This window comes from Haliotis rufescens, unplaced genomic scaffold, assembly GCF_023055435.1.
Source record: "Haliotis rufescens isolate VD_foot unplaced genomic scaffold, xgHalRufe1.0.p SCAF_42, whole genome shotgun sequence".
Taxonomy (NCBI): Eukaryota; Metazoa; Mollusca; class Gastropoda; order Lepetellida; family Haliotidae; genus Haliotis; species Haliotis rufescens.
In genome coordinates this window covers 2,621,426-2,635,000 of record NW_025964135.1, presented here as the reverse complement: position 1 = coordinate 2,635,000, position 13,575 = coordinate 2,621,426, and the positions used below count along the sequence as shown (strand labels likewise).

At 40.3% G+C, this 13,575-nt stretch overlaps 3 protein-coding genes across 3 annotated transcripts in view; all 3 read left to right on the top strand.

Annotated features, from left to right (window-relative positions):
* Positions 1-796, top strand: part of LOC125372554 (beta-1,3-galactosyltransferase 1-like) — a 1,605-nt gene extending 809 nt beyond the window's left edge. Inside the window, exon 1 of the mRNA XM_048382947.1 lies at positions 1-796. This exon is cut by the window's left edge and continues 809 nt beyond it. Within this exon, the coding sequence (XP_048238904.1) occupies positions 1-755 (755 nt within the window). The 3' untranslated portion in view covers positions 756-796.
* The window catches only part of LOC124148215 (metabotropic glutamate receptor 8-like), a 206,839-nt gene that overhangs the window by 72,687 nt on the left and 120,577 nt on the right, over positions 1-13,575 (top strand). The gene's annotated exons all lie outside the window — the stretch shown is intronic.
* Positions 8,368-9,710, top strand: LOC124148177 (beta-1,3-galactosyltransferase 5-like). The gene has a single exon (XM_046519146.1). It carries the CDS (start codon positions 8,408-8,410, stop codon positions 9,542-9,544), a length of 1,137 nt encoding a protein of 378 aa, XP_046375102.1. The 5' UTR covers positions 8,368-8,407; the 3' UTR covers positions 9,545-9,710.

Here is a 13,575-nt window from a genome sequence, read left to right as displayed (position 1 = left end):
GGTATAAAACCGAACAGAGACAAGTAATGCGACAGACATTTTTAAATCAGACCTATTTCCCACAGCACACAGTTAAGTCGGTGTTTTTGTTAGGTTTAAATACTTATAACCAATCAAATGAAATAATTGAGAAGGAAAACGCTGTTCATGGAGATATAATTCAAGGAGATTTTATGGATACCTATCACAACCTGACCTATAAATTTTCTCTTGGTTTACAGTGGATGGTTAGCTTCTGTCTTAATGTTAAATTTGTTATCAAGATTGATGATGATACTGTAATGGACACATTCAGATTCCTGGAAAGATATTTGCCAAAATACCAGAACAAAAGACGTCACATAATTTGCAATGTGTGGTCCAAGAATTACATGTCGATAAGAAGGACGAGAAGGGATGCTGTAAGCTGGGACATTTTGAAGGGGTACAAGGTTTACCCCTGGAGGTACTGCAGTGGCTTTGTGGTCGTCCTGACCGGAGATCTGATCCCTCTTCTGTACAAGTCACTCTTCATCTCTCCGATGTTGTGGGTGGATGATGTCTACCTGTCCGGGCAACTCCCGTCACGGCTGGACAACGTCACCTACATCGGCCTGCGACCTCAGGAAACGTACTACAGCTATGACCGGAATTTCCCAGATAGGGTCAAATGTCTAGGACTTCCGGGTTGTGAACTGTTTGTATTTGAAGACAGAGACAGATACAAGGACTATTACTGGAAACTGTTATTGCGTAACCGTGGACAATTGTCTTGAGTTACAAATCATGTCTTATTATGAATATATATATGTATATTCAGGTCCATTGACTTAATCGTATATATGTACCTGATGTGTATATATATAGGTATATATATATGTGTGTGTATATATATATATAGGTATATATATATATATATATATATGTGTATGTATATATGTATGTATTTATATTTTTATATATATATATATATATATATATATATATATATATATATATATATATATATATACCTGAATGTCCAGAATTCAAAACGGGGTAGCCAAGCAGTTAATGCGGTCGCTCGTCACGCGGTCCAGGTTCGATTCACATCATGGGTAGGTACAACATGTGAAGCCCGTTTCCGGAATTCCCCGCCGTGATATTCTTGAAGTATTGCTTAAGGCGGCGTAAAACCATACTCACTCACTCCAGATGTCCATTTGCACAGATGATGTTAAAGGTATATCATTAAATTGTGTAAACGTCACTTGGGTGTGCTCTATTACTCTCGTACACTGTCGTTGTTAGCCAACAGAGCTTATTGAAAGATCATCTCAACTTGTATTGGGTGCATGTTGTTCCAGCTAACCATATGAAGGCATCACATGTCTAAGCTGTAACACGCCTCACTCAGCAATATTCCAGCTATATGACGGCGGTTTGTAAATAATCGACAATGTAGACAATATAGTAATTGATTTCATGAGCATTGATCCACGCAATTGGGATACAATGACATGCATCAACTATGTCAGCGAGCCTGACCACCTGATCCCGTTAGTCGCAAAGCAAATTTTGCCTTTTACCGCAAGAATGGGTTGCTGAAGACCTATACTACCCCGGATGCTTGTCGATAGCGGAAGTGAAGGTATACGTGTGTGCTATATGTATTCCTGTGGGGCCGGGGCAGTGTGGTGCAGCCAATATGGGTTTTTAACGGTGTTTAACAGTGTCGCATCATGAGCATCGATCCACGCAACTGGGATAAAATGACATGCACCAACCTAGTCAGCGATCAGACAGTCGCCTCGTACGAGAAGCATGGGTTTTATGGCAAGAATGGGTTGCGGAAGACCTATTCTTCCCCGGGGCGTAACCCGTAAAACGTTAAAGGGTGTCATGTTGCTGGGACAAATGTGTGTTTAGGATAAGGATATGTTTAAGAATAAGATAAATATATATGATTTTTTAATTTGAAGTTTACACGATATACGGCTTTTCCATTGAACGACGTTCATACAGTTTGGCCCTCACTCCGTGAAGGTTCATACTCCAATGAACTCACACAAAGTGAAGGTCAATTCTTAAGTACACAACGCTATAACAGAGCTATATATGTACGCAAAGTAAGACCAAAGTATTAAACAATCCAAACTATTTACAATTCAGGGTCTCAGTACAGCTTTCAAAAGGTTCTATGATAGACATGTGAAGAACATTTCCATATTTGGCACATCGGTGACATTAATGATGTCCGATGCAATTAACTATTTTGACTTGTACCACATGTTCCCGTGATTTTTGTAGATGAACAATAGACTTGCCTTTGCATGTGTTTGCGACGGTGCGATCGATGAAACAGGAGGATACACTCAACTTTTTGTGAACAAAGGTATCAGCACTATTTTATAGTGATTCATAAACACATGCTCATATATAATGGGAATCGGACATTCGGCTCTGTTTTTGGCAGAGATTTCTCACGGATCTATAAAGGGTTTGTCGCTACTATTTATTTTTCACATTATTGGAGGTGTAGGTGTATTGCTATTGCAAACCTTGTGTGAAAATAACATAATGTCTCTGTATGGTAAGTCATCGCTAGATTGATATCCGTAAAACAATTGAACAGTATTTGAATGATTTGTATCAGAAAACAAGGTCCAGTCGAATGGCAAAAAACTTGTCCACATTTTCCATGCTCTATCCATCAAGGATCTTACAGGTCAAACTGTCATCAAATTCATTTTTGAAGACTACAGATGAAAAGAAAAATCATTTTTATCTTAATAACTAATAAATCCTAAGAAGAGAACAAAGTGCTACTTATACATGTTGATTTCATAAACTAATAATAATTGAAAGAGGATGTTTGGTTTGACACTGACATTGTCCTGTATTAACAACGACCGTGTGAACTCATACAGCTATCAACATATCTGGACGATAGATTTTTGTTTGGTGTTAATATTATCTCTCTGTTTGATTTATCACTGCTAAGTGGGAGGGGATGCATGTAGACTTCAAGTTTTCATTCCTTAGTCATCTTCACGTGTGGTGAGTCGACTGTTAATGTAAAGAATTGACATCCTGATAATAATGACTTCCAAATATATTGCTCATTTTCCTGGCAGCAATGTCCATCTCCTCCTTCTAGTTGACGTCATGCCATTAGCACAACCTGACCAGGATTATACCTGTCCATGCTTAATGAAGAAATTAAAAACTAAAATCAAATGTTAATACGTAGTTGTAGCATAATTGCCAATGTCGTTTTCACGGCGCATTCAATGTGTGTGCATAGTTTCTTTTCATATCAAAAGATTTTCAAAATTGCCTTTCAAAGTGTATTTCTTTTCATTAATCTCTTGAGTGCATCTCAAGGACACATGCATAGCTGTAAGGAAATTGAACAGTGATGTAATGTTAAATGTTATAGGCTAAGCGCTTTATTGTCTTCTTTGACCCTCATGTTGAGCTCACCTTGACTTTTGTACACGATGTGATAGAGGTATGACAACTTATTATGATAACACATTCAAGACCCCAGATGGTTAAAACAAGCAAGATTTACTTCCATTGCTTTAAGCTTTCTAAATTGAACAACAGACAAAACACTTCTTTTGTTAGTTACACCATACATTGAGCTATAATGGGAACCCGCTATGTAAAGTGAAACAGAAGGCTTTCTGTTTGCTGCTCAGGACCAGCCACTTCCCACTCGAAACCGTCAAAGTGTGATTTTGGATCAAAATGTAAATATGAAATGTAGATTTTGCAACGACATTAATGAGACTGTCCAACACATTTTCAGTGGATTCTCAACTTTGGCACAAACACAGTATCTTAAGTGACATTCTTACCGTCTTCGCCGTTCTTGTGGGTTTGACGCAGAGGTCCATCCATGGTACGACCCAGAATATGTAGAGGGCGTCATGGAAAATGTTGAATACAATTTTGGGGGGAATAGGCCCGTATACAGCATCAGACGTATCCAGGCCAACAAACCTGATCGTGTCCTTTTTCATAAATCCAATAAAATCATTTTCATTATTGAATTTTCTGTCCCCTTTGACACTAATGTGATTGACAAGATTCAGGAAAAACATGGCAAATATGCTGACCTCGCGATCGCTTTCGAAATGTCCCGCTTGCATCAAGTACCAAGTTGTCCGACTCCCTATTGTTCTCGGTGCCTTAGGTTTGGTACCTCCCAATCTGTTGACTGACATTGGGAGAGCACCCGGGTTTGCTACCAGGAATACAACCCTTGAGACGATCTGGGTAATGCAAAAGGCTGCAGTGTTGGGTAGTATTCCCATTCTCCGAAATGTTCTTGGTGGGTTTGACTAGGCAGCGCTTCCTAGGTTGTAATGTCTGACAGCTTATGTGTTTCCTTTATCCTTTTCATTTGCAGAAAGGATCAAGTTCCTATTATTTAATAGGATTTATTCAATAATAGTTGCATGATTGTGTATTGATTTTGTGAATATTCCAAACGGATTCCAACATTTGTAAACATCAGCATTACACATTTATGTTCACCCGCGAGTCACCAGTCGTATATGCAACAGCTTATGTTGGCATATGATCGATGTGCTTCTCGGAGGTGGTTTGGCAATTATATTGTAACATGTGGGGCGCATACCTATACGTATCTCTGCATATTAACCACCGTCCCTAGTTTATGCCTATCACATGTTGACCTGGGCCTGGTCACAATGACCTGGTACCCGTGAACAAACTATCCTCATAACACGTAATTGAGTAGCTTTATTCACAGTATTCGATGGGTTTGGGTTACGTGTAGGCTGTGGCTGCGATGCTTTAGCAATCTTGAATTCCATTTAAGATTTCCTGGAAATCTTGCTTATGTAAGTGATCAGATTAGTAACCAGATTTAAAATGTAGGTTTGATCATTGGCAGGACGCGCTCACCCATGTGGAAATGTTCCAAATGTAAGTTGACGGGGCAGTGTAGGTGGTATGTTCGTAAGAAGCAGGGCCAGTTCCACAAACGACTTTAGCCAAGGGCATTATAACTCTAATAGGATATCTTGATGTGGTGTTGTGACTGCATGGTTTCGCCTTGACAGGCGAACTGTCATCTCTAAATAAAAACATGGTTCAAAGGCCTTTAACACGCTTCATGACAGAGTAAAAACATTTGTATGTAACACCTGGTAACATCATTGTTTGATAGTGATTATAAACATATGTCCATGGACTAGTCCGATACGTACTATCGACTCTGCTTTTGACAGATACTTTTTAAAGAGTATCGAATTATTTCCATACACAACAGACACAAGAGTAGTCCCTAAAAAGGCATGGCTGGCAACATCAGACCTGTATTGTAGCTTGGATGTCTCCTCCAAGAAAGTATACGGTTTTGTTTCGCTTGTGATGTGTACCTTGTTGTACTTGTTATAAACTTAACAATGGCAGAGAAAAGACTTAACAATGGTAGAGAATAGGTACAATGTATTTATCATAACATAACTGAGATATAATAAATTGGATAATCAAAAATGAATTTCCCATTTCTTGTTTTTATAATTTAGCAATGATCATCGTCGATACTTCTCTTGTTCTAAAAGAATTTACTATGACAAAACTGTGTTTATATGTTTAAAGCAGCGTGAATAACGGATGCGATAACTGGCTATAATATGATGGACATTGCTATGAGGGATGCTGCTTTGTACGACATATACTTGTGCTGAGAATACAAAACGTATGATTTCACAAATGTTCAGGACACAACAGAGAGTATTTCACAGGTGTTAGTGTCTGCATGAGTTTAAAATAGACTAACAAAGCTGGTACGCATTATCTTAATTTTGGGCAAATGTGACGAAATTGTACAGCGACAATGTCCTCATGCAATATACCATTTATCTAGATGTAATTTACAATGTACTATATACTTCCATGTAATATACAATATACTATATACGTACATGCAGTATCCAGTATACCATATACTTGTACACGCAATATACAATATACCATATACTTACACGCAAAATACAATATTCATGTATTCTTACATGAAATTTATCATATACTTACATGCAATACACAACATGCCATATTCTTTCTCGCAATATACAACACACCATATACTTACATGCAAGATACAATATACCATATACTTACATGCAATATACAATATACCATATTCTTGCACGGAATATACTATATATCATATACTAACATGCAAGTAACGTTTACAATGTACTTCACCTTTTGACGTTCACACGAATTTTGACCGGAACTAATTTTCAAGGGGAATCCCTGAGTGGAATAATTCTTTGTACTCTCCCCTGCTTACCACGATCGTGAGGATCGGCGATGTCGGACAATAAATTAACGTTTCTTTTTCACTCAAGGTTTCATTAAACACTTACTTGCATATTCGCATTATTCCCTGGATGCCACAGTGACATATATGTCCCCCCCCCCCCCCCCCCCCCGCCTTTCCCCCGCCTTCCCCCCCCCCCCCCCCCCCCCCCCCCCCCCCCCCCCCCCCCCGTCCCCCTATTCTATCCTCACTTTGAAGTCGGATACAATTAAAAATACATGACGCACTACTCCTCAAGGTTTTCAATTCCGTGGGAAATTCCCTGTTCTGTGATATCATCCAATCTCATTTTAGCCAAAGGTAAATTACTGAAAATGACCTCTAAAACATTGGGAACATCGGAAATCTCACCATTTTTGACACATTACTATATCACCATTCATGGCGTTATTTCGTATATGTTTTGAAATAAAAATATTGGATATTAACTCAGAGTATTGAATTTCAGAAATCGCATATCGGTGATATCGGGTATATGTTTTTTGTGTTGTTGTTTTTCAAATCACCAATGATCAATGTGAAACGTCGCCGATAATGAGACGCATATTACATCTACATATTTCTAACCCAGCTGCGATACATACATCCCTGAATTCCTCATACATTTTAGAATCAAAGTATACACGGTCTTTGTCACCAATACAAACTGTGCAGATAAACTCAAGCGAAATAGAGTAGGTGAAAAAACGAACGCTGTGCTCGGAAAACTGCACTTGTATGAAATGCAAAAAAAGCAAAATTCAGATATTACACTGTGTAGCATGTTCTCTATTTTGAGATATACAATGGCTTTATATTTTTTGGAGGTGAGGTGAAATTGGGTTTAACGTCGCGTCCAAGATTATTGCACTTATATAGCGACGTGCATGCACGTGTGTGTGTGTGGCTGCTTGTACTAGTCCGGACTGATGCCGATTTATAGTGCTAGCCCACTGAGATACCATGCCGCATTTTAACATGAATACCCCACCCAGACACAGTATACTGACTCCGAGCCGACCAGTCCTTGTTTTAGTCCCTTAATGACGACAGGGTAAAAACAAGTACCATCTTTTAACGTCTTTTGGTATGACGCGGCCGGGGATCGAACCCCGGAGCTTCCGCTCTCCGGGCGGACGCTCTACCACTTGACCACGGAGGCGGTCATATATTTTGGAACTACATGGATAGAGTATCGTAGCAAGAATTAAGAAATCAGAACAGATACAAAATTTGATAAATTCAGCAGAATTCTGTTTGACGGCAAAATCACGCACAACGTCATGTTTCTTGGTTACAAATGAAAACAAATAACAACACACAGATTGTCAGGGTGTTTCTAACCCCTTACATGACACAACACATGTTGTACATATTCAGTAGCTTCTTTGAGGTGAAGGTCGTGTGAATAAAAGAATGTCAATTCTGATGTTACATGTTTCTTTATTTATGGAATTGGAACTACTTTGTTTTTGCGTAAGTGTGAAGATTATGGGTCACTGCATTCCAGTGCAACGAGGAACGTAAATCGTTTACAATGTGCGTCACAGTAAAAGTGGCATCCCCCTAAACTTCAAAATACGAATTCTTGTTGATGCATGTCATTGTATCCCAACTGTGTGGATCGATGATCATAATGTCAATCACTGGCTTGTCTAGTCCAGACGCGATTATTTACAGACCGCCGTTAATAGCTGGAATATTGCTGAGTGTGTCGTTAAACAACAAACAAACAAAATACGAATTCATAAGAAATGAAATTTACATTGTTGTGGTTTACTGGAGTATTAACGTTTTGAATCGTACAAGTTAATATCTTATGTAAACCTGCACGGTTCAAAGCGTTCAACAAAAATTCAATGACTATCATGGGCTCATCCTAATTTGCTGGATACGAAAATACGTGAACCGAATCGACAATCTACTCAACAATGCAACATATGTTGCACGGAGTACTGAAATGAATATTTAGGTCAACTGCATTATACGCTCAACAAACACTGCTGTGTCGTTCGGTCGATCGTGAATCAATGTTTGCTACCTTAGGATAATATGGGATGTGTATCACGATGTGGTTGGCAATACGAATGTTCACAAAGCATGATTCAATTGGGCTTCTTTGGAAAGGTGTTGGAGAAACACTTTCTTCTCTTGAACCTGACGTTGTTAACGCCTGAATCTCTGAAGATGAAGCCTGTCGTCTTACTAAGACCCACTGTATGCGTGTTAGCTGGGTTGCTGTGTCTTATATGCGTGCACGTCTATTTTATTCTGAAACTATCAAATAAGGAACTTCACACGAGGACAATCCACCATATGACACTCCATCATCTGATCAGCAACACTACACACCGAAGGCACTATAACAGGTCTGTGTACCCCTCATTTGGACATATGAAGTATGTCTTAAATAACCCGGATGTGTGTCATTCCAGTAAGGAGGTGACGGTTTTGTTCGTGGTACATTCTGCCTGGAACCAGACCCGACAGAGACAAGTAATGCGACAGACATTTTTAAATCAGACCTATTTCCCACAGCACACAGTTAAGTCGGTGTTTTTGTTAGGTTTAAATACTTATAACCAATCAAATGAAATAATTGAGAAGGAAAACGCTGTACATGGAGATATAATTCAAGGAGATTTTATGGATACCTATCACAACCTGACCTATAAATTTTCTCTTGGTTTACAGTGGATGGTTGGCTTCTGTCTTAATGTTAAATTTGTTATCAAGATTGATGACGACACTGTAATGGACACATTCAGATTCCTGGAAAGATATTTGCCAAAATACCAGAACAAAAGACGTCACATAATTTGCAATGTGTGGTCCAGGAATACTATGGGGATCATAAGAACGAGGAGATTCGCTGTAAGCTGGGACATTTTGAAGGGGTACAAGGTTTACCCCTGGAAGTACTGCAGTGGCTTTGTGGTCGTCCTGACCGGAGATCTAATCCCTCTTCTGTACAAGTCACTCTTCATCTCTCCGATGTTGTGGGTGGATGATGTCTACCTGTCCGGGCAACTCCCGTCACGGCTGGACAACGTCACCTACATCGGCCTGCGACCACAGGAAATGTATTACAGCTATAATCGTCACTTTCGGAGGAAGACTAAATGTCTAGGACTTCCGGGTTGTGAACTGTTGGTGTTTGAGGATAAGTATGGGTACGACGATTATTACTGGAAGATATTATTGTATAACCGAGGACTTTCCACGATCCAAGTTTAAGGGGTATGCACGTACGATAGTTTTGGTAAGTTCAATTATGAAGTGAGTAAAGGTTCAGTTTTGTTAAGATGATTTTTCTTGTTTCTTAGTCTGCGTTTTTAGTGTGTATGTGCGTGCGTGCTGGCTTGCGTGCGTGTGTGGCCGCGCGCGGGTTAGCCCGTATGTTTGCGTGCGTGTGTGCGTGTGTGTGTGGCCGCGCGCGGGTGAGACCGTGTGTGTGCGTTCTGGCTTGCGTGTGTGTGTGTGGCCGCGCGCGGGTATGCCCGTAGGTGCGTGCGTGCGTGCGTGCGTGCATGCGTGCGTGCGTGCGTGCGTGCGTGTGTTCGTGTTTATGTGTATAAGGAATGTATATTTGTGTATTACCTTAACGTCGTATTTGATTATAACAGTGTATGTACGTATACGCTACTTTTGTTATAGTTTGTTTTCACCGCACACAACGTTAACCTTTTTCTATGCTTATCAGAAAGTGGAAAGATTGTTGGTAATAATGTCAATTACAGATGAAGCTTTGTTTTTTCCTATTGGTTTTACAACTAGCTCAGAAACTAATTTTACTAATTACAATCATATCCATTAATCATTTTATTTTAATATAGAGTTCCTATTAGTATTTTCTATATGATTAATGTTGAAGTATTGAAACAATCCATTGAGGCAATATTGGGCTTTGTTAGATAGAGGTGCCCCTTTTAAACAAAGAGTTGTGTTCATCAAACTTTGGAGGGTGTGTAGGTAATACCCAAGCATGCCATCTCATAGTGGAGGAGTGAGTGAGTATGGTTTTACGCCCTTTTAGCAATATTCCAGCAATATCACCCCGGGGACGCCAGAAATTGGCTTCACACATTGTACCCATGTCGGGAATCGAACCCGGGTCATTGGCGTGACGAGCGAACACTTTAACCACTAGGCTACCCCACCGCCCCTCTAAAAGGTGCAGCGTTATGACGTCCTCTGTCAACAGCTGTTTTCTGGATCCTCTCCCCCCGACGTGGAGAATATGGGAATGTGTGAACGGTTGTGTAATAGTTAGTTGTCAGGTTGACCAGTTGGTCCAGCAATATTAGGCGCCGCAATTCGCCGTGCAGAGTAGCATCCCACAGTTATGACAGCACTAATCACGACTTCGAACCCAGGCCGTCCTGGTTTGTCAGCACCATAGCCGTCCTCGTTGGTTTCACCCAATGCAACATGCGTCATTGTATGCCTTCCACCCATATTTAGATGTTATAGCGCTTATGCAGTTCCATGCGATGAAATCGTATTCGAAAACGAATATCGATATTTTTTCTCGACCTATGGCAGCCGCTATATTAGATTCCTTCATGGTACAATATACCGATGTTAAAAATTGAATTTTACCTCGAGGTTTCAAATGTATAAAAAAGAGGTATCTATCTGATTTACATTTTGACATCAATTTTCAAAAACACAGTAAGTTTATCTCCATTCTACCATGACGCCAAGAACGCTTTAAAAACGGTTTTCTTTTTTGAACGCGTAATAACACATAGGTAAATAGGTCAGCCATCTAAGAACGTTCAGAAAGAGGTATTGAAAAACGTAACACATGCTACTTATGTGCAAGGGTCATTACTTGACTGGTTCGAAATTGTGACTTCAAAATGCATAGTTCTTTAAAAAGGAAGTGGTAAAATAACCTTAATATGACGTATATCTAATGTTACCTTAACTGACTGAACTCAACCTAGTCAGTACATTAAATGAACATGATCGTGACAATTCCGATTGAGTGAGTGAGTGAGTAAGTATGGTTTTACGCCGCTCTTAATAATATTGTAGCAATATCACGGTGGGAGACACCACAAATGGGCTTCACACATTGTACCCTTGTCGGGAATCGAACCCGGGTCTTCGGCGTGACGAGCTAACGCTTTAACTACTAGGCTACCCGACCGCCCCCAATTCCAGAAATAGCCACAACTTATTTATTTCTGAACAACTTTTTTTAGTATGTTGAAGTTGAATCATGCACCAGTTTATCAGAAAAAACTTTCAAACAGTAATACATGTACCTTATTCGACGTAATAAGCGCCCAGGGCGCTCTCAAAATTAGAAATCGGGGGCTCTTATTGGATTATTATTTTAGTGAAAAGAACTGAGCTGAAAGAAAACTTTCGTGGTTTATGCTGACAGCCTAAAATATTTATGTACGACAGATATATTTTTCCAGAATTTAATTTCCCATAATGAAGGGTGCATATCACATGAGTGCATATTATACGCGAATAAATAAGTCTTGTGTACATTGATCAATCGGAAGGGGTGCTAACTGGGATTGTTCAACGGCCAATATATCAGCAAATATCGCCGTGGGCGCTTATTAGAGCGGGGCGCTTATTACGTCGAATACGGTATATAAATTCAGAAATGACCTACCTGTCTGAACTTGACTTACTTACGTTACTCGTCACGGTCCATGGCTGCCACGTTAGTTCACGGTGGCAATTTATAAATTGTGCTAAGCCAGAGGACACTTCCAATCTGTAGGTGCGTTCAACATTCACTGGTGGAAATGAGCCATTGCCAACGGAGCCATCCTGAAGTATGTCGGAATATTGCCTGTTTTTACCTGATGAGGACCTGCGCGCACGACACACTGTTCCCTTTTTGTGACACAGTGGTTGGTGTATGTGTAAGTGTCAGTGTACGCCCACTGGTATCTGTTTCCTCAGGTAATCGAGACTGGTTACTGTCTGGCATTGACACTGTATATTTACTTACTTAGGCTGATGTGAAAAGGTGTTGATGCATCTAAAGGAATTAGATACCTGATTTTATGTTATTTTGACCAATCATAATTATGCATTCTTCGGTGTCATGGTACAATTATACTTGAAACAAGTTGCGTGAAGACAGGCATCGATTGCATATTGAATTTCACATGAATCTTCATTGCAAAATGAGAATGGACTTGTCCGTTAACATTGCCACATTTCCCGACGTTCGAAAATAAGACTTACGTTTACTACCCTATATAACATCGGATATAGTTTCTGGCTTTTTAGTGAAGGTGATAATTTGTAATAATTGATATATCGAGTCTTTCCAGTAAGATAATTTTTCTGGTATTCATAACAAGTTCCTTTGATCTCGCAATTAAGGACGGCGTTGCTGTGTGAATGACAGAACAATCGCTGCGTTTTGAAAGGATGCTTGTTCAATTACGCGTGATGGATCGATACCCCCTACTACAACCCTCCTCCCTGGGTCCGTGGGTACGAGGCGGTTGGAGGTCAGCGGACAAGCGCCATGTGCCGGAGATAGCGCTAGGGTATTGATGTCGGACACTATAATTACAGTACCGGAACTAAAGCGAGAATCATGTTTGATGCTGAGAATATGATTTTTTATTGATATCGGAAATTGGACTTCGACCATAACACCTAAATTGCTATTTGCACCAGATAGGAAAATGTTTTGGTCGATAAAGAGTATCGTCGTGTGGACAGAAAGGTTGGAAATCAATTATCTACCTGGAGCTATACAATGATAACAAAGAGGGAATGCTGGTTGAGGCGGGGTGAGGGTTAAAAAGAGGGAGAAAGGGTTAGAAGTGAGTGGATTAGGAAAGGGAGGAAGGGTAAGGATGGGAACTTTGGACGGAGAGTAATAGTTAGGAGGAGAGTGGGAGAGGGGGGGTTGGACATTGGATTAGGAGGGGTGATGGCTAGGATAAGGAAGGAGTGAGGGTTAACGGGATTGGTACTTGAGGAGGGAGTGAGGGTTAACAGGGGTGGTAGTAAGGAGGAGGGAGTGATGGTTAAGAAGGTCAGGGTTGAGAGGAATGTTAGGATGCAGGGAGGGTTAGGAGGAGAACAGATGGGTGAGGGTTGAGTGGAATGTTAGGATGCAGGGAGGGTTAGGAGGAGAAAAGATGGGTGAGGGTTGAGTGGAATGTTAGGATGCAGGGAGGGTTAGGAGGAGAAAAGATGGGTGAGGGTTGAGTGGAATGTTAGGATGCAGGGAGGGTTAGGAGGAGAAAAGATGGGTGAGGGTTGAGTGG

What these genes read in the sequence shown, in the direction of transcription:
- LOC124148177 (XM_046519146.1), top strand. Translation starts at nt 8,408, where the DNA reads ATGATTCAATTGGGCTTCTTTGGAAAGGTGTTGGAGAAACACTTTCTT.